Raw genomic sequence first — 20,947 nt, 5'->3', positions numbered from 1 at the left:
TCCTCAGACTCTATCGGGTAGATTCGGCACTCTGGAGGAATATCCACTTTAATCTGGAAAAAGCTGATAAAATACAATGCGGGCAGCAAGTTATTAGCTCTACAACATTGGATTTGAAATGTAAAAATGAGTTATAAGTGCCAGCTTTAAAAAAGACTATTGTCTTAATGGTACACTGGGAAGATTCATAGTGACATCTAGTGTATAATGTTTTCCCTGTTCACCTGGGATGTCTTCCCTTATTGTTTAAAATAAAATCATCGCATTCAAAAAGAGTGTGCAGACTGACTTTGTGTGTGTTCCAATACTCAGACTACCATACTATTTAGTATGCCAGAGAAGATTTAGTACGTCCCAATACGTAGTAAGTCAAACGCAGCATGCCAAATACTTCAACCCATTTTGCAGTTTGCAAGCCAGCATGCTTTACTGGCTATTCTGACCCACAATCCTCTGAGTCTACACTGCAGATTTATGAGCAGAAGGGCCAAAGTTCAAGGTGCAATGTTATGAGGAAGTAGTGTGTCCCAATTGATTGCATACTGCATGCAACAGTACATACTGTGTAACGGCAGCTTGCAGTATGTACTAAAACTAAAAAAGATAAAGCGTGTAATTTGTCTCACACTTACTTCCCAATCCGTCTGGGTGGAGCCTGACTAGGTTGATCTGGGCTGATTGGCTGAATGCGGCTACTCGTTCCGGTAGCTGAGTGGCATTTGGGCGACAAGCTGGCGAACATGGAGGCGGGGGTGCAGCCGCGCTTCAGCAGACGACGCAGGGACAGAGCCATGCGAGACTTGGACACATTCCCACCGACCGGTGCTCGGGCCGCAGGGTCCCCCTCGCCTTCTCCCCCACTGGCCTCCGCTTGCCGCTCAGAGGCCGAGGTGCTCTCTAAGGCCACGCTGATGGGGGACGGACAAGCCGGGGTGTGGGCCAGGAAGGGGAGAGAAGGTGAGGCGTTGGCGGTGGGGAAGTCGGTGAGGCCGGAGTAGACGGCGAGGTGGGGGACGGGAGTGGTGAAGCGGCACAGCTGTGAGGTCAAAGGGCAACAGAAAAAAATACGAGTGCATTTTGGAAAACTTTCAGGTCGTTTTTAAAATGTTGTACTTACTTTTACACCATGATGTACATGATGAACACTTATAAGTCATAATAAGCAATACCTGACCTGATAAAATACGTATTCGACTACGACTACTTTTAGGCTACATGACAATCAAACGATATGAAGAAAAGTGAATGAATGACAACTCAAAACAAACAGAGAAACATGCGATGGTTTGTGGGGGTTTTATTAGCTTATGACTGATGACAAAGAAAACAAACTGTACAATACAAAACACTGTATGAGTGAAGATGGACAGAACAACACATCGATTATGAGAAACAATATGACAGACAACAGTTACAGCTTTTATGGACAGAAATGTAACAGATGGTAACAACAGGTATGGCCGTTTGTCATGACTTGTGTATAGACGTGAGTTTAAAGGCTCAGTTCAACCAAATCACAAAACCATACCTCTCATTTTATGAGACATTTTCCAGGTAAATACATTAATTTGTGGTGGGGAAAACAAAACAAAGTGTCATGTTTGCAGGGTTGTGTTTCAATAAATGTAGAATAAATCTATTTTTGTGGCATTTTGTTGTCTTATTTCTGAACATATCTCCAATATTTATCTCTTTTTATCTTTGTTTTTGGTCTCTTTAGCTGCTAAATACTCCACTATGTCACCAGATAGTTGCTAACTCTGTATATCTGCTGTTTGGTGATTTTTAATCACAAAATACTAAACTATAAGAGTGAACCAGAACAGTAAAGTTGCAGGTAGTAGAACCGAATCTATGAACTGAAATATGTTATAAAGCTCCCTAGAGTGCAGTGATGTTCATCACTACGAGCGACCCCTTTCACATTAAACACGGTCATTTGACCCATTGTTATTATAAAAATATTGATTACAACAGCTCCTAACTTAAAAGTTAAATGGCATTAAAATGTAAACATTATCATTAATAAATAAACTGCAGCGTATTTTTTTTTTTAACGATTCCACAAAATAGTTCTATAAAATCCATGAACACCGCGTGTTTGTGTTTATTTCTTAGCAGGAGGACGAGGAGGGGGGGGCGCCTCCTTGCCCTGCTTGCTGAGTTTGCTCATGACCTGTGTGATGTCAACGTTGGCGGCCATCTTGGCCTTCTGCTCCTGCTCCATCTGCCGGAGGATGATGGGGCTGAGATTGGGCCGCCTCTTTTTTGCATTCTGCACCAACTGGGCGTCACTGGGAGGGAAAGGATAGAGAAACAGGAGAGAGAAGGGAAGGAGGAAGAGACGAGGTGAAAATTAAGTTTTGGAAAGTGATGAATGTGGTGGTTTCAGGAAGCTACAGGGAAACTAATATCAGCCAGAGCAGATGAGAGACATACAATTAGGTTTTTCTAACCAATGTCACTCCTAAGTCGTCCTTTGTAGTGAATAATGTTCCTCATTTGATGCTCTTGTGCTTTATTAGGCAAATCAAACCACTGAAGTTTTTTCGTCTGAAAAAGTACATTTAATGCATAAATGTGGGAGTTAAAAGCTGCCGCATGCCTGAACTGGTGCTCTTCAGGACAGATGGCCTTCTTCAGCGTGTCCTTAAACACCGGAGATTTCTGGTACCGCCCGTACGAGTCCTGCAAAACACACACAAACTCGTCATGGATCAGTGCTTGTTTGGTGATGGCGAGTGCGGGCCTGTGGGAATTATGACGCCACCATTATCTTGTGGTGTGTTTACTGACCTTCTTCATGAGCATGTAGATGTGAGTTTGGGCTGCGTCCAGGACGTATCTGTGTGGGTGTTTCAGGCCCTTCACCGTGATTTCCATCGTCTTTCCGTCGATGTTGATCCACCGCGGTGCACCGCGTGCCAGGAATGTCCTGGGATGAGGAGAGTTAAAAACACTTGCATCAAGTACTGCACTTCAGTACAAATTTGAGGTACTTTACTCCATTATGATCAGAGGATAACATCATTTTTACTCCACTATCTGACAGCTATAGTTACGAGTTCATCGTCAATGAAAAGGGAAGAAAACTTCCCAAATGTCTTCTTGTTTTGTCTGAACAACAGACACAAAGATATTCAGTTCACGATGATATAAAACTGCAACCAGAGTGTGTCATTAATCAATTATCAAAACAGTTGCTTGACTAATTGTTTCTGCTCTATGACTAACCTCTGTCAAGATTCAATGTATTCTACACAGAGAGTAAATGAAGACATTACTTGTAGATGTGCTCTGCTTTCTCTCTCATCGTCGCAGCTTCGCCCCACTTCAGATCTTCGCAGCCCTCCCAGAATGCCAAGTTCTCACCTAAGACGGTACAGAATAGAAAATAATAGGAAAGAAAACTACTCTCAGCCCATATCTCATGGCTGAAATATTAACATTGTGTGAGCAGAAATGAATCTACAGTACGATAACACTTCTGTAATCAATTTTTTTTAAATAACGACCATCGTACCGCTGAATTCTTTCTTCAGGAAGAGTCTGAAATCATCTCGTCCTCGAGGGTCTGAGAGCAGCTCTGCGAAGCTGAAAGTCCACCTCTCCACGCGCATTTTAGTTGGTATTTCCACACTTTTTAAATACACAAATAAGACGAACAAGTCATTCGAAAATGATTCTCTTGATTATCAATTGTTTATCGTCCTCAGCTGACTCACTTGGTCATGTTCAAGGTCCAGTACGTGGCGTCATCAGTGAGCCAGGGGTTGCTGGGGAGACACTTGGAGAGGAAAGGGTCGTGGCTTCTATAGGTGGCGCAGTACTTCACCAAGCTGCAAGAACAGGGAGAAAGATTAACATTATGGTCTGTAAAATACTGCAAAATATTTTACCTTCCCCATAAAGTTTGTGTTTTGGGTACAATTTGCTAGATAGCAGGATATCTTACAAATATGAAGTAATATATTCAAAATATGATCGTCTATCACTCTGTATTTCATGCTAATCATTTTCAACTATTAAACAGCAGCCTTAATGATACCATGGTAATAACAAGTCACTGAACCTGCAGTTACTGTGTCTATATCGTCTGTGCTTGACTTTCAGCAGGTCAGTCAGTGGAGATGCTATTTTGAGACGATATGATGTAACCAATCTAAAGTGACTGGTTTGTCACAGATACAAGCAGACTGGGAATATGATGGACTAGCTTACGCGCTAATGGACACCGATGACTTCACTCTGGGCCTCATGATGGCCTGCTGGGTAAAGATCATCTACAGGGAGGCGGAAGAGAGATGACAGCTATAAAAATGTCTGTCTCTAAGGATCACTGATGGTTAACACGACTGGAAGGGAGGAGAAATGATGAGAAAGTCAGAGAAAGAGTGGACTTTAAATCCTCACTCACGATTCTCTCGTAGAAGTCGGGTGTTTTGGCCTGAGGAAGAAAACGTATTAAAGGTTATGTTGTGAGATCACAAAATAAATCTAAATTTGCATAGACAAAGATTGATTTTGGTCTGTGTGTATTGGCGTGTTTTTGTACATGCTTTCATGTTTTTGAGTAACACTGAGTATTTAAAATCTAGAATACTCACTAGTTTCTCAACATTACCAAACCTAGCTTAACTTTTGGGTTAAAAGAGTACTCAATAAATGTAGCACTGCACTCCTATAACGTTGTCTGATTCATGATCGACAGTTTTTAAAAAGTATCAACGTCGATGCTGTAGAACCATAAATATTGTCCTTTTATTCCATGTATCCTTCTTCTTTGTCAAAACTTGGCGTCCACATTACCCACAACGCAACAGAGGTCTGGTAAGCTCATAAACTCCACATCTCCAGCATATTTTTCATATTCAAACTTGTAGTCTTTAACCTCAACCCACGCTGACTCAAGTTTCATGACATCACATTTATCAGACTTCACACAGCCCCCCCTCCGGAGCCACAAAGGGCCTGACTCAACCTTTTTTTAGTCGTACTACTTAAGACCTGTGAACTGATCTTGAAGTGTAAAATCGGTGGAGTTTACCTTTAAGGTTGGAATTAAGTTTAAAGTCGAGGTTGCAGGTAAGGGTTAAGTATGTACGTAGCTGTGTCAAGTACAAACATGAGGGTTGTGTGTGTGTGTAGGTGTTCATAACCAGTTAAAAAGTCTGAAAACAAAAAGAGAGACATGGGAAATGCCTGCAAAAGATAAGAGAAGACAAGGAAAGAGAAGAGAAGTTAATTTCAGTAACCGATAACTCAAATGATTGAAACAGTAGACGGGGAAATGAAAGGAAAGTAGAGGACATGCATCCTTTACTGGATCCATGTATTAAAGCCTCTTATTGAATATAAGCTGATTGGCAGGAATTATGTTCACCCGGGTCACACAGAGACTCACCTGTTACCTCGTCTGCGTTTGGATCTATTAGTCGATCCAGTCCATAGTCCATGGCGCTCACTGTCCCTGGCTGCACACACATCAACAACAACACAATGATTTCACAATGTGTGTTTACCGAAGGACTCATTATCTAAAGCAGATGGCTGTTTTTATAATGATAATCCCAGGCTGCCATTGTGTCACACTCCTCCCAACCATCTGAGACGACAAGCAGCCAGTCACGTGTAAAATGGGATTTTGTGAAATCACTGTTTACAACATTACAACTTAATGAAATGTGTTTGTTTTCAGCGGACATGTTTTGACTTTAAACCACATTTAGCAGCAGGATAAGTCTGTCCCTGGATTATGATGTTGTGTTAGAAAGAAAGCTGACTTTGACTTTTAGGATTAAAAGGATGAGTCTGTGTATTGTATGTAAATAATGCATCTCAAGAAAAACGTTTTCTGCGGGAGGAAGATGTTTACAGATCCACTCATTGCCTTAAAAGAGAAATAAACTATTTTTTGGAAGCCAGTGTGCAGGCCTCCTCTGTGCCCAACCCTTTCTATGGAAGAAAATATGAAGGACTTAAAAGGAAGTTTCTGTACAAAAGATCAAAGTAATATATTTTGGAAAATACGCTTCTTCACTTTCTTGCTGAGCGTTAGACAAGAAGATTGATACCACTCTCTTGCCTGTGTGTGCAGTACAGAGAAAGAGCCACAAGGCAATTAGCCTAGCTTAGCATAAAGACTTGACGCAAGGGGAAACAGATAGCCTTGCTGTCTGCAAAGTAAAAAGAGAAATGCACCTACCAGCACCTCTAAGCTACTATTTCTTTAAGTATTCGCTCTATATCTAAAGTGGTGTTTTGCTGCTACAGCCTGTGTCTGGTATGACCGGTTAGCTTAAAGGTAGCACACTTTAGATGGATGTTGCTGTTCAACTGATACGTCTGAGTCAGTTCACTGACTTTATGACTCTTCTTATGTGACACAATGTTTCCAGTAATCGTCATTTAGTGTCTTGACCTTTGGCAGGTTAGGAAAAGTTGCAAGTTAAAAGGTTCCCTTTAAGAGCAGTCTAACAATCTAACTCAGTAGAACGATCGACTCATGGCAGCTCCCTTATATTTTGGCTACAATTGTAGAAACCAAAGAGATTTAGACACATTTGTCTTTAATGGCTATTCACAGTATTTTCTGATTTGTGGAGTGATAAAAGCAGATATCCAAAAGCGCCTCAATAAAAACCTTTGACTCTATTATGTCAACAAAATAGAACACAAATTTTGAACCTGGCTTTATCCAACGTTAAGATTTGTGTTCTGGAAAGTTGTGAACCTGAATCTTTCTGGAGGTTATGGAGTGAGCCTCCTGGTCAGTAACCCAGCCTCATGAAACAGGGTGAAACTCAGACTCACAATGCCACTAGGTGCAAACCGCCACACACCACATTCTCCTATGCAGTGTGAAATATTAATCAGTGGTGCCCTTTTCCTCTGACTGGACATGCAATGGTAATGAGGCATCATGGGTGGAGATAATGAGATACCCTGGGAAGTATGGAGGTGGAGTGCAATTTATTTCCAGACGTCTCAGTCTGCTGGCAATCCACTGATATACACAAAGCCGTATCCTGTGTGTGTGCAGTACATGTCTGATAACTATCTGTGTGGGTGTGTGTGTGTGTGTGTGTGTGTGTTTGTGTTTTCACCGGAGGTCTGTGAACCACCCAGTAGGCTCGCTCCTGGCAGTCAAACACCACACGGTCCGGTTTCTTCCTCTCCTTCGCGGCCCTAGAAATCGCACACAAACACGGAGCATCGTAACACCTTCTTGATCTCAAAACTGAAGGGGACGTCTCTTAGTTTGTCACACCACCTACCTGTACTGTTCTTTAGCTTGCATCACTATGAAATCCCATTTGTGATTCATCCACTTGTGAAGACGGTTATAGTGCTCCTGTGGACAGAAAACAACACCTCAGTAAATGCCAGCAGACTCAATGAATCGCTCTCATTCACTCAGTCTCACCTGCTCGTGCAGCTCCAGGATTCCTTTCTTGCGTATGTTTCTTTTTGCCAGGTAGATTGCTGTCATAATGAAAGGGAAACATGTGAGTGTTTGGTACCAGGATGTGAGATAAAATGTGTGCCACTACAGTCCCACTCACCATAATCTGTATCCTCAACAGGCCACTGCTGTGTGGGCCAGAAGTACGGTGTCTGGGAAGGACAAAAGTCACAAGTGTTATTGTGATGTATTGGTTACAGACCAGAAGCCAAGTAGGAGTCATTTATCATTGCTCAGGAAACCAAAAGCAAACCAAGTTGTGGTTTTACGTCACAAAAAGAATAGTGAGTAATAGCACTATAAACACCCGTCTGGTGCAGAGCAGAGCGGTTACGCGGAAATGTGAAAACATTTCGTTTAAAAGCTGGAATGACCTTCTCACATGTTTAATTTACTGCTTTTCTCTGTTTTATAAATGTATTACAATAGTTTGTGGTTTTATAGACTTAAAAGATGAATCTATAATTAAAATACATAATAGCTGTCATAATTATCTCCCTTAGAAGCTGCTGTGTGCTTCAGCCCAAAAAGGCACCAATGAAAAATGCAATCAGTCTCATTATAGGATACACTGGTCTCCACCTAGCTAGCGTCCTAATCGTCCTAAACGTTGACTAATGTGCGTTTTCATCAGCATTCAGCTTTGATTGACTCGGATGAAAACGTGCATTGCATCGAAACTTCAGTCCTTGCACCGAATAAAAACTGCCCATGGATCAATATTCAATCCTAGTAAAATAAAATCATAATTTATTCTTACGTGTTTTTGCACATTACCGCCACTAACTGTTGTTTAACTGTTGTGCATCCTCTTGCGAATGCAAAAACATTCATTCATGGCGCTATTTGTGGTAAAAAAAAAAAAACTCCACGAGGCACCTTTAAAAATCTCTTTAAGAGCTGCCTTGGCTCTGGGGTTTTGAAATGCGGTGTGTTTACCTGGAAGCGATAGAGAGATACGTCTGGTTTGATCACTAAGCGTTTGTGGTCTTGTAGAGGGTAGATGTATCCTAACGCCACCAGCATGGAGCCAAAACTCCTCGCCTCTGGAGACAACCGGAAGAGAGTCGAGCAGGAATTAAATCAACTGACAAACTGTGTATTTAATGTATGAACGGCATCTGCCGCCTCATCTCTCACCTTGTGTGTCTACTTGGAATCTGTCCGCTAACCATGTAATGATGTCTTCACCTGATGAGGACAGATAGAAAGCAACAGTCAGGGGTAACAAAATGTTCACCAGCAGATAGAAAAGCAGCTCTGAGGGCGAACACCAAGAAATAAGTGTTTGTGTGTGTCGATAGGTAGATGGGCTTCTAAATGACAAACCCCTGATACACCGCCACTGACTGTGTTGTTAGCCTGTGAGCCTCTAGAGCTGATGTGGAGGAGGAGGCACAGCAAGAAACAAGGAGAGGAAAGGAAAGAGGAGAGGAGGAAATAAAAACGGGGTATATAAGAGGAGAGACAGGAAAGGAAAGGAGATGAGAGAAAAGAGGATTGGACAGAAATGTAAAGGAGTGGAGAGGAATGAAGGAGTAATCAAGAAAAAATAATGAGAGAAGAGGAGATGAGGAAAAGGAGTAAAGGAAATGAGGGGAGACAAGAGAGAAGGAAAGGAAAGGAGGTTAGAGAATTGGAAAAGAAAGGAGAAAAGAGGAGATAGGAGGGGAATAAGGAAAGACAATGTGAGGAATGGGAAGGAGAGGAAATGAAAGGAGGAGGAAAGGAGAGGTGAGACAGAACAGGAAAGGAAAGGAGATAAAAGGAGTGGAGAGGAGAGGAGAAGCTGTTTGCATGTTTGCATGTTTGCATGTTTGGTTTCATTCGTTCATCTGTTTTAAACTGTCTGGATTCAAAGCTCGCAAATGACGTAAAAGTCCAGGTTTCCTCTCCTCCTCCTCCTCCTCCTCTGTTGCTCTCTTGTCTCTGTAGCTCTTTTCCTCTCGCCCGCTCAACCACCATCACCCTCCTTCCTTCACCTCCTACTTTCTCCCTCTCTCCCCGACCGCTCGGAGACCACGGGGGTTGTCATGGAGATTAAATCTGTAGCTCTCGAGTTTGAGTCGGTAGCTCCGGTATCCTCCAGTGAGACTATGCAGCCGCAATCACTCAAGCAGCTGCTGAATAACGTCAAGTGTGTCCTACTGCGTGTGTGCGTGTGTGTGTGTGTTTGTGTGTGTGTGTGTGTGCTCTTTACCAGTAATAGCATGGGGTATTGTTGTTATAACCAGCCTCTGGGGCTGTGACTTAACTCCTGTTTTCGGGTCCTGCATCTCCAGCAGCACCTTCTCTGCCTGCAAAGGAATATCAAGATGAGGTGAGATGGATTTGGGGATTAAATCTGTTCCAATGTCAAGGACAGGATGGCGATGATGATAATTATCCACATCTTCATCATCCCCGTTAACCTCTTTTCTGTTGAATGAAATCTAATTGCCTCTCATATTTGAACCCTCTGAGGCACATTCCCCCCCCCCCCCCCTTGTGATATTAAGGCTTGCTATCAACGCTTAATTATTTCTATCAAGCCAATGCTGCGGGACTTAGTGACTCTGTCACCGCTTCTATTAAAAAAAAAATGTGACAATTAACCGTGAAGCTTAACACTGCATCTAAACAAGGGGAGCGGTGAGATGAGAGTTTGTTTCATGCCCTGATCTCATAGCTTTTGTTTGGCTTGCATGGGAGGTTCTGCGGTGAGTCACTGCCCCCTGAACGGTGTTTAATTCATCATATCATCAGCTCAGGTGTGAACTGGAAAGCAAGAAATCATGCAGTACATTAATTGAGTTTGTGTGCGTGTGTGTGTGTGTGTGTGTGAGAGAGAGAGAGATAGGGAGGGAGTGAGTGTGTATGCAGCTCCCGGGCCTGTTTGAAGTGGCTTTGTGCTTTGAAGTCATGCTGGAGAGGCCATAAGCCGCAGGCTGAGCCGGACCAAAGTGGGCTTTCATGGACCAAAACACAAAGTTCTCCTGGAAATGAGTATAGCATTCCCCTGGAGAGCAGGACATTGTGAGTGCTGTATCCGGGTACAATAGTCATATTTTTATCTTAACTATTTCCTGCATACTTTTTTTAAATTTGAAATGTGAGATGATGAGTCGAGCCTCGCTCATGGCCACAGGACTGGGCTGCTGTTGTGCAACACACAGTGCCTGGATTAAGTTCTCTCCTGTGGCTGGTTAGTGTAGCTGGAAGCACCGATACTGATCCAGGATTAATGCTTAAACTGAACGACCTTATCACTGTGAAAAGGTTGCAACAAAACTGTCTAACATTAAGTGTGACAGACAGGTAGAGAGTGCCCACTGAAACCAAGATGGCATGTGTTTAAGGTTTTAATGTCTTGTCCTTCTGTTGCATGTACTTCTGAATGCTTGGTTCCTATTAAATGTTGTGTTTTTTTCACTAATTCTGATCAATCGGGTAACTTAAATGCGTATTTGCATGCATAATTGAAACATGGTATATTTGTTGTCTGCTTTGTTGCATTCTGTATCCCAAATTATATCTGTGGGCTTTGTTGCTTTGCAAAAACCTAAATAAATCTATACACTAAAAGCATAAAGAAACCAGGATTCCTCTGAGGACCTGTAGAGATTAGTGCAGTTTTTTATAGGACAAATGCCAATACAGCCTGTGTTTATGGGGATACAGCAGACCACTACAGCCCAAGCAATATTGGAGAATTCATCTAAGTGACTGGTCTATAAGTGCGTCTGCAGGTATAGTCTAGCCTGAGCAGCCCTTTGATCATCATCTCTGATGTAAAAGGATAGCCTACCTTCTTGATACAAGCCATGCGTGGTCGATACCTCTGTCCATGGTCGCGGAGAGTGTTTCTAATGGTCATGTCTAATGATCACTCCCTCACAGACACACACGGAATGCCACTGTGTCGCCTGAGAGTCCTGTGTCGTGTGGGGATGCTGGAAGGGAAGTGCAACGATAGACACTGATGCTGCCTTCAAGTGTTCCCCATAAGCTCCTGCTTGGAGGGTGGGAAATTTGAATTGTGGTGTTACGTTCTCATTTTCCATCATTCAAGTGAACGTTATAGTTAAATAAATTTTAGGAGAATTGGGGGTTTTATTAAAAATACAACCAAGCAGATGCAAAACAACAATCAATGATATACAATTTTGAGAAAAGTCCAAAATAATAAAAGTGTAACACTTTTTTCAACAAATATTGACAACTTTTCTATGACAGTACCCTCTTAAATTCCCTAAAGGTCTACTCATAGAAAATTGAGGGGTATCCTGGCTACATTTCCTATTTCATTGACCTTTTTGAAGTGCGTTGAAGTATATATTCTCATATTTCCAACAGCACGTAAAGGCAGCATACCTAAAGAGAGGGGAATCAACCAATCAGAGCGCGTCCTTTTCTAGCAGTTATGCAATTACAAAACTGAACCAGCAGGTGGCGACAGGGTACCATCAGTACAGATATCAAGTCAAGTCTTGTGTTTTAACAGTTATAAATTATTTTGTCAGCTAAACAAAAAAGTAGGCGTTTGAATTGAGTTTAACAAGTTTATAATACTTAAGGTTTCAATTACAAATTGTGTGATAGCGTCGTTAAGATTACATATCTACACATGTATACTTCACCTGACGTATTTCTACGTGAACATCGAATAGTTATATGTCTGTGCGTGTAATAAAATGCTGTGTTTGTGTGAGTCAAGACATAAAGAAGCAAAGCTTAACGCGACTTAATATTGATGGTAAACAGTCAGCAGCACTACTTCCTGAGTTTAGGGAAGGGGCTTGGTCTCGTGCCCGCGCCCCGCGAACGCGCATCAAATTAGCATCGATGAAGTTTGTGCGAACATGGCGGATTTCCTGCCGACCAGGTCCGTGCTAAAAGTGTGTCTACCCGTCTGTTTTCTGAACACCGGAGAGGTGGAACAGCTCCGAAAGTCCAAGGAGATCGACCGATGTCTCTCCCGGGAGAAAACGTACGTGAAGCGGCTGGTGAAGATCCTGCTGCTCGGCGCTGGCGAGAGCGGCAAGTCGACTTTCCTCAAACAAATGCGGATCATCCATGGCCAGGACTTCGACCAGCAAGCGCGAGAGGACTTCAGAGCCACGATTTACAGCAACGTTATCAAAGGTATAACCGTCGCTGCCTCGCGCGGAGAGAGACGTTAGAGGGGGGCTGAGATATGAAGACGGAAAGGCGCTTAAAAAAAATGGATGGGGAAAGTTTCCACAACTGTTTAGCAGCGCTGGGCTGTGAGAGAGAGAGGACGTACATAAACAGTCTACATCTGCTGTCGGCACACCCTTAACGAACCGTGTCTCTACTTAAATCACCCCTTTTTAATGAGTTCATAGCCGCGTAGCCGTTAGATATTCAACGGTTTAAAATTGAATCATAGCCGTTGGTTTCAAACAGCCATCGGCGAGTTTTGTTGCTCAACGGCTAACAGGGATGTAGCTAATGGAGGGTAAACCCACCAGTGTGTCTTGTAAGGTGTTCCTGTTTTTCCACTCTTTGTATGTACAGGGAGTACTCTAATTAACTTGGACAATCTTCTAATAATATTTAATTTAGTGTAAACAAAAAACACCTTAACATGCAGTTACATTAATACCTCTGTGACAAAAAATATTTTATTGTTATAAGCCTCACAAATGTATTTATTTCCACCATTTGCAAGATCATGTGTCAATTATTAATATTACAGAAGAAATTTTTTTTAATAAATATTAGTGATATAGGTTTATGTTTATTGAGTGGTTGTGATACCTTGAAATATATTTTTTACGTTCATTCATACATCCCTCTCAGACCAAACAGGTTTGTAGGACACCTGTTATTCGTGGTCACCATTGCAGTTCACCTGCCCTTCTAGTCTCTCTTCCACCTTAGGTTTCACTCACATGTGGCCTCTTTTAACACACTTCCAGTGGGCCTCTATCTCTCTCTCTTATCGAGGTGTCTTCACTTCCTCTCCAGGTGTCCGCGTGTTGGTGGACGCCCGGGAGAAGCTGCACATCCCGTGGGGTGAGCCGGACAACCAGAAGCACGGGGACAGCCTGATGGCCATCGACACCCGGTCGGCGAAGATGGCCAGCGGGCGGCTGGAGACGTCCGTCTTCCTGCGGTACCTGCCCGCCATCAGAGCTCTGTGGGACGACTCGGGCATACAGAACGCATACGACCGTCGAAGGGAGTTTCAGCTGGTACGTAGCATTGACACAGATCTACACAAAGTTAGGCCCAGATTTTTTGCACACAACTCTCTCTCACCAAAATCAGGAAGAGTTTTCTGGGCTTTTTTTATTTTTAGAAAAGTCCCAGTGAGAGAGTTGAACGACAGTGGAAATAGAAAGTGAAACAGGGTTTTTCTTCTTAATTCATCCTCTCTCTCCATGTAATTCTTGGGTCTCTCGCTCGCTCTCTCTCTCTGTCTCTCTCTGAGCGGTCAGACATGTGATTGACTCAGCTTCCTGTTTACACCTTCCCCGCTCCTTATGTCTCGGCGTCTTTTTAACACACTTGACATTTTACCCCAGAATAACAGCTGTGGTCGCCGGTACGTTGGCGTGTCCTTACTGGGACCTTCCTGTGCTCTCATTTATGCCTGGTGTCACTTTCACCACCTGCAACGACTACATTTGTTTAATTTTCTGTCCGGTCATGTGATGAACTTTCTACATTATCCAGCAGTCGGGAACACGCTTGCTTTCAGTAATGAGACACGAGCAGAACATTTACATTTCCCTTTCAGTTGCAGCAGGCTGAACCGTTCTCAATGGCGTTTTGTTGTGTCCCACACACACACACACACACACACACACATTCTCAGCTGGTTGTGCAGACAGAAAAAGGGGAATAAGAGTGATCAGAGCTGGAATGTTGATCTGTAGTTAAACAGCTTTATGCTCACAAACAGAGCTCTAACTCTCCCACTCAGTGTTATTGTTACACCTCCAGTTACATAAGTACCAGGACACATGCACACATACGATCTGTGAGCATGTGAGGCTGAAACTAACCATTATTTTATCATATTTTGGTGTATAAAATATCACTTTTAAATTGCTTGTTTTGTCAACAATACAAAACTCAAAGATATTAAAGTTGGTGTCATCATCTCATTTTAGAGGCTTGAACAAACTTTATTCTTTTATTATTTTTAGCTTGAATCGTTTGTTTCTGAAAGAGATATTTCAATTTTTTATGTATTGATCAGGAAATATTGAATACATGTTCTTTAATGAGAATACTTTACTGTTGCGTTTACAAGTTTTCATATTTTTATTTTATTTACAGTCGGTGTATGAATAACACAGGTTACTGTATGGCTGAAACGTCAACAAACAAGTAATCTGTAGAACTATTTTGGTTATCGTTTGTGATTTTGAATGATTAATCCCCCAAAAAAATAATCATCAGGTTAATCAATGATTAGCAGCTGCAGCCGTTTGTAGCGTATAAATCCTTGATTTTGAATTAAATCTCAAACCTAAAGGAAAGGAATAATATTATATATCTATTGTGATACGAGACTAGATATCGTTTTGGATATCCTAATATGACATAAGTCTTTTTTTCTATTACAGTAAAGTGTTGTCATTTTATGAACTGTTCTTCTGTTATTTGCCTTTAACCACTTAGCCTTTATATCCACATTAATGATGTTTATTTATCAAAAATCTCAAAGCACAAATAGTCAACCCTACGATATCGACACAGTATCGATATCGAGGTATTTGGTATTCGCGCTACCAGAGGGCATCGTCTCCCCAAAATACGAGCTCTCCCATTCAGACAATAACTCGAACAATAAAACCCCAAAAGCAGCATCTGAAGAGTTGTTCAGTTGGCAGCTGTTAAATATTCCCTGCTCTCGTTTACGAGGACAAATTTGTTTTTCTGCCAGCAGATACAACCCATCCTGTTCTAAGTATTTGCATCACAAATCACATCTCGGGCTCTCTTGTTTATTATCATTAATAACATATGTACACACACACACACAGATCCTCTCGCTTTGCATAGAACGAGGTCCCCCCCCCCGCCCCGAAACATTTCAAGAGTCTACAGTTCAAAGGACACGCTGACATTTTATGTTTCACTTTTGTTTTCACAGCACAGTCGTGCTTCATAACGAACAGATAGAGTTCAGAGTTGTTGCTCTACTCATGTCGCTTTTTTGACGATTTGCAAACCCCCAGTCCTCTGGAGGGTCGAGCTCTGCTGCTCCGCCGTTGACAGAAAATGTGGCCAGAATTTAAAATTAGCTTCTTAGTAAGGTAGCTCGTCTTTCTTTTGGCTTTAGCGCCGTGCCCTTCTACTCCGCCCTTGTGTAATGTTAGCCTTGCTCACACTCCCCACATGCGCACTCACACACACACACACACAGGATTTTCAGGTCAGGTTAGTTTTTTAAAAGATCAAAAGGTGAGAACAGGAGCTTACAGTGCAGTGGGGGGGATTCAAATCCAGAAATACTGCCCAAACAAACACTACTGCTGATCAAATTTGAATTTTAGAGCAAAGGTTGTTTTGTTTACTGTGTCGTTAATGCAAAATACTTGCAAAACAATAAAGGGTGTGGTGTGTTTACAGTAGAGACACTGGGTCACAGGAAAGATGGCGGGGGGGTAAATCTGGTCTGCAGTTTTTGGTTTATGTTCAGGACACAGATAAAGGAATGCGTCTCAGTCCCGACGGCCTCATGTCCGGGCTTGCACTAAATGTGCATGAACAGCGTCAGAACGTTCTAGAAAAAAACATCTCTTCCCCCCCCCCCCCCCCCCACCACCACACACACACACACACACACACACACACACACATGCGAGCGAAGCTAGCCACACTTCTGTATACATCAAAGACACACTTCTGAACACGTGTCTTCTGCAACACCAAATACTTTGCATCCTGCTTCAGCGACTCAGCTCTCGGCCGAACACACACACACACACACACACCGGTTTGGAAGTGAAAACAAACCGATTACCTGTATGTGTGTGTGGTAGCTAAAGGGACATATTTTCCTACCGCTACAACAGCAACAAATGCATTGTGTTGAATTCACTACTATCAGTTAGCAAACATGCAGACTTTGAAATGACTGAATCTAATAAATTGTGTGGAATTAACGGACATTCCTCCTCTGTCCTGTCGCAGGGTGAGTCAGTGAAGTATTTCTTGGATAATCTGGATAAGCTCAGCGATCCGGTAAGTTTGTTTCTGTCCTCACAGATTGTTATAATCAGACGTGTACATGTTAAAGTTGCTATTGCAACACGTCTGGACCATTTTAACGAGCAACCGGGATGGTTGACGGTGCTGACGAAGACGCTCCTATTAGCTGGAGCCATGTCTCCGTGAGGAAAGGCCTCAGAAGTATTGAACTCAGTTTCATGTTGTCATCCATTATTTATACACCAGCCCACTGTTGGAGCCTACAGGACTTGTAGTTGTTGATAATCACGTGTATCTACTTAAAACTACATTACAATGTAAACATGTATTAAATTGTTATAATCTGCTTATAACCCTTTTCGAGCCTTTCCTTGACCTCGATAGAAAGTCTACGTCATATTAACGATGGCCCCATGTTGGATGAAAACAACATAACATGTTCTCCTTCATAAGCCCACTAATACAATGCAAAACAAGCTTTCTATATAATATATTAAAGTTGGCGTGTTGTCTTTCCTCCTTCGTCTACCAGCTCAGTCTGTTAGATGGTCGTTCACCGTGTTTCTCCGTCTCCCCTCCAGGACTATGTTCCCACTCAGCAGGACATCCTGCTGGCTCGCAAACCCACCAAGGGCATCCACGAGTACGACTTTGAGATCAAGAACGTTCCGTTCAAGATGGTGGACGTGGGGGGGCAGCGGTCGGAGCGGAGGCGCTGGTTCGAGTGCTTCGACTCGGTCACCTCCATCCTCTTCCTCGTGTCCTCCTCCGAATACGACCAGGTGACCATGGCGTCTCTATTCCTCTGTTACACACGAGCCTGTGATAGCCCGATAAGCATCAAGTTAATCAGTTTGTTCTGAAAGATAATGTTTGGTGACTTTTTGATAAGTCCTCATTGTTGTCTACATACGCGCTCTTATTCTGTTGTGATTCATGCCACAGCACGTTTGCCTTCAAATAAAACTCAATTAGTTTGTGCACATGTGCAGGTTGTGCCCATTAATACCATATTTTTAAAAAAATGTCTTCATTATATTATGTATCGTCTTTTGCCCAAATTCACAGTTTTAGGGTCATGATTTAGTCCGGATAAACGCAAGAAATACACACAGGACATTTGTCTTTTATTTTGAAAGAATGAGCTCCTTCCACACAAATGAAATATCGTATGTAAATATTGTAACTTAAACTACATCTTTTGATAGATTTCCTCAAATTTGGTTATTATATAATTATGACCAAGATATGTACTGAGCAAGAAAATATATATAATTGGAAAAAAAAGACTTTCCAATGCCCTCTGGTTTACAAACTATGTAATGGTGAATCTAAATTACCTCAATTACTTGTGATAAAAATCGATCAGGTTGATGCATCGTTTGGGCTCCAGAAAGAACATTTAGCACTTTGAGAGATCTGTGTGGTTACATTTCCGCAGTAGTAATTGTACTCACCGTACTGTTGTCCTCAACAGGTGCTGATGGAGGACAGGCAGACCAACCGGCTGCGCGAATCGCTCGACATCTTCGAGACCATCGTCAACAACCGCGTCTTCGTCAACGTGTCGATCATCCTCTTCCTCAACAAGATGGACCTGCTGGAGGAGAAGGTGAAGAGCGTTACGCTCAAGGACTACTTTCCCGAGTACACCGGGCAGGAGCACGACCTGCCGGACGTCCAGGCATTCATGGTGGAGTGCTTCCGGGCCAAGAGGCGCGACGCCACCCAGAAGCCCCTGTACCACCACTTCACCACGGCCATCAACACGGAGAACATCAGGCTGGTGTTCCGGGACGTCAAGGACACCATCCTCCACGACAACCTCAAACAGCTCATGCTCCAATGACCCCTGTCGACCTGTGAAAGTAGAGGACCTGAATGGGGACAGACCACCACCCCCCCTCCCCCCCCTCGCTCCTGACGAGGACTCAGAAAGAGGACCAGCCTCAGAAGAATCCGTTAGACGTCAGCATTCTTCTCCAGCCGTTTTTATATTAGTTTTTACCCTCCTCTTTTGAAGAGTCGTCTTCTTGTTAGTTAAAGGGTTTGGTAGGGGAACAGACTGTCTGTGGTTATACAGAAAGACAGGCGGGAGGTTCAGATGTTGGATAACATCTGATCCCTGCTGCTTCGTCTCGAGACTCTCTCCTCTGGCCCCGAGCGCCTGGCTGCGGAAAACCTGCGAAACTTTTTACAAACCGGGCACATGGTCTCTGAACCAGATACACAACCTGCCGAAGCAACAGATACAGGAACGACGATGTCTAGACAACATGGAAGCAAAAGAGTTAAGGCGGTCAAAATGCAGTCAATGTTGATTTGCCAGTTTGTGTCCAAAGCACTGAATTCATCTAGTCCCACAAAAAAAAATCACTCCACTATTTCTGTTGCACCCTCCAGTGCTGCTTAGCGAACATGGTTTCTAAGCCCCCCCGCCCTCTGCACAGTTGTTTTGTTATCGCGTAACACCGCCCCTCCCTCTTCTCGTCCCACTCATCACCTTTTCTCGTGCCTTCGAGACATTTTTGCCAGGACAAGGACCAGTTCATTGGTGGCGAAAAAAAAGCGTTCAGAAAGTTCAATATTTTATGTGGTAAATGGCTCCAGCACTGGCACCTTGTCTGAGGGGAAAAAATGCAAGAAAGGGGCACAAACCACAAGACTGAACCTATAATGTCTTATGTAGACCTAATCACTGTTTAAATCCTGCATTTGTGCCTGTTGCCTCTATAGAATTAAAGCCTTCAACAGATGGCTAAGATGCGAGTTGTCCTTTTTGTTTTTTGGCCATTCCGAGGACAGAAATTACCTTGAATGGCGCATGAGGCAGTCGTGCCATCAAGTGAACATGCAGTCCACTGTTTTCTCAGGGTTGAATCAAAACCAGCGTTGATGCTGAAGTCGTCGTTGGTGAACTAACTGAATAATTTAATCTTTGTCTGGGTGGCCAGGCCTCAGTACAGTTAGCTGGGTGGTGTTTGGTACTGGATCCTCCTGGCTTTGACCCAGAATCCCCCTCTCTCTCTCTCTCTGTTTCCATCTCTGATTAGATGCCTTGTAAAGGGACAGACTGAAATGATGAATGTCTGTTCGTAGACGTAGAGAGATTTACTCTAGATTGTCTGAATATACTGTAACTGTGACTCAAGGCGTCTCTGAAAAGCCCTCGAAGGTTTGTTTGTGTTTTATACGCCAACTTGACCTATTTAGGAGTTTTTAAAAAGGCATTTTAAATTTCTTGAAAGAACAATGTAGACAAGAAAAAGCTACTGGAGCGACTGTATTCTTTAGGGGGCCAATTCTTTTTTTTAGAGGACAATTCCCAGGCACTGTTTGAATCTGTATTTCTAATCCAAATCACCCCATGCTTTCTTGTGACTGTTCACATTCTCTTCCCAAATTAAGCGCCTGTGAGCGTCTATTTGCTTCTAGTTCTGGCTTTGTACATACTGTAATCTGTTGCCGTGTAAATAATAGTCAGGTTTATCTCCGTATATGTAAATGGTTGTAGAAATGGATTATTTTGTTTTTCAAATCACTGCTTTTCCAATGAAGATTACCTTTTTTTGATTAGGATGTGTTGTCTTATTGTTTTCATCACCTTCTTGAAATTCATTCCTGTGCCAAGTCTCATGCCACTCTAACCCTATCAATAAAATACACTTTTCCAATGAAAGTAGACCATCTTTTTATTAATTTGACCTCTTGAGTATTTTGCCTCTTCATGATTAACATTGGCCCAAAAAAATGCGAGGAGATATGTTACAAAATGAACAATTGTTTTGTATTTCTACATTAAAAGTACACTTCAACTAAACATTCTTTTGACATATTTTATATTATAAGTTGGCAGTCATATACAAGGTGTAATATGTTTTAAATGAGTTATTTCATATAACAAATACATGTGAGGTGCTTTTATTGTGTGAACTAGACCCTTTCTGAAATTTTTCTTTAAATACAAATATTTGTCTTTGTATTGTACACACAAAGTAAGTTCAAGTAAGTAAGTTAAGCATGTTTCCTAGCCTACTTAACATTAATAATACTTCATAAAACTTAAGGACGACTGAGCAACTCCATTTGCTGAGGAAGGCCAGGAGTAAGTTCAGCTCAGATCCTTTTTGTCAAATAAAACATGCTGGTTTTAGCTCATGTTAGGAAACACTGGCTGGTATTCTCCTTTCAGACCGGCCAAAATCCTTTTTGTTATTAATTAAAGGTCTTCTACCAAATATTATCGTCAATACCACTATATTAAAGGCTCTAGTGGGGATTTTGACAGACTACATTCACAAAAATAAA

The 20,947-nt window shown here is 42.4% G+C and overlaps 2 protein-coding genes across 3 annotated transcripts; one reads left to right on the top strand and one right to left on the bottom strand.

Annotated features, from left to right (window-relative positions):
- Window positions 1-1,281: 1,281 nt before the first annotated feature.
- LOC142951348 (regulator of G-protein signaling 9-like) lies at window positions 1,282-11,374 on the bottom strand. Of its 2 annotated transcripts, XM_076092848.1 has the most exons (17): window positions 11,253-11,374; window positions 9,666-9,762; window positions 8,606-8,656; window positions 8,405-8,511; window positions 7,566-7,617; window positions 7,427-7,485; window positions 7,278-7,354; window positions 7,107-7,188; window positions 5,412-5,474; window positions 4,418-4,447; window positions 4,222-4,283; window positions 3,726-3,839; window positions 3,524-3,639; window positions 3,285-3,372; window positions 2,797-2,935; window positions 2,606-2,688; window positions 1,282-2,294 (listed from the first exon to the last, which is right to left on the bottom strand). In XM_076092848.1, exons 1-17 carry the CDS (start codon window positions 11,319-11,321, stop codon window positions 2,108-2,110), a joined length of 1,476 nt encoding a protein of 491 aa, XP_075948963.1. In that variant the 5' UTR covers window positions 11,322-11,374; the 3' UTR covers window positions 1,282-2,107. The 2 variants fall into 2 exon arrangements, with proteins under 2 accessions (XP_075948963.1, XP_075948962.1); XM_076092847.1 differs by lacking the exon at window positions 11,253-11,374 and having other exon boundaries at window positions 9,666-9,858.
- An 894-nt stretch (window positions 11,375-12,268) lies between these two features.
- LOC142952048 (guanine nucleotide-binding protein subunit alpha-13-like) lies at window positions 12,269-20,318 on the top strand. Its single transcript, XM_076094039.1, has 5 exons — window positions 12,269-12,589; window positions 13,439-13,665; window positions 16,622-16,672; window positions 17,221-17,421; window positions 18,117-20,318. The coding sequence occupies exons 1-5, from the start codon at window positions 12,307-12,309 to the stop codon at window positions 18,486-18,488; spliced, it is 1,134 nt and encodes a 377-aa protein (XP_075950154.1). The 5' UTR covers window positions 12,269-12,306; the 3' UTR covers window positions 18,489-20,318.
- Window positions 20,319-20,947: the final 629 nt, after the last annotated feature.

This window comes from Anarhichas minor, unplaced genomic scaffold (assembly GCF_050575085.1).
Source record: "Anarhichas minor isolate MPS153535 unplaced genomic scaffold, ASM5057508v1 ptg000017l, whole genome shotgun sequence".
NCBI classification, from domain to species: Eukaryota; Metazoa; Chordata; class Actinopteri; order Perciformes; family Anarhichadidae; genus Anarhichas; species Anarhichas minor.
Note: the sequence above shows the minus strand (reverse complement) of the source record. Positions and strands in the feature narration are given on the sequence as shown.

Coding starts and splice junctions, on each gene's coding strand:
- LOC142951348 (XM_076092848.1), bottom strand. CDS start 11,321: ATGACCATTAGAAACACTCTCCGCGACCATGGACAGAGGTATCGACCA. Junction 7,618..8,404: donor TATCTCTCTATCGCTTCCAG/GTAAACACACCG, acceptor TGTCCTTCCCAG/ACACCGTACTTCTGGCCCAC. Junction 7,486..7,565: donor TGTTGAGGATACAGATTATG/GTGAGTGGGACT, acceptor TCATTATGACAG/CAATCTACCTGGCAAAAAGA.
- LOC142952048 (XM_076094039.1), top strand. CDS start 12,307: ATGGCGGATTTCCTGCCGACCAGGTCCGTGCTAAAAGTGTGTCTACCC. Junction 16,673..17,220: donor TGGATAAGCTCAGCGATCCG/GTAAGTTTGTTT, acceptor TCTCCCCTCCAG/GACTATGTTCCCACTCAGCA. Junction 17,422..18,116: donor CCTCCTCCGAATACGACCAG/GTGACCATGGCG, acceptor TGTCCTCAACAG/GTGCTGATGGAGGACAGGCA.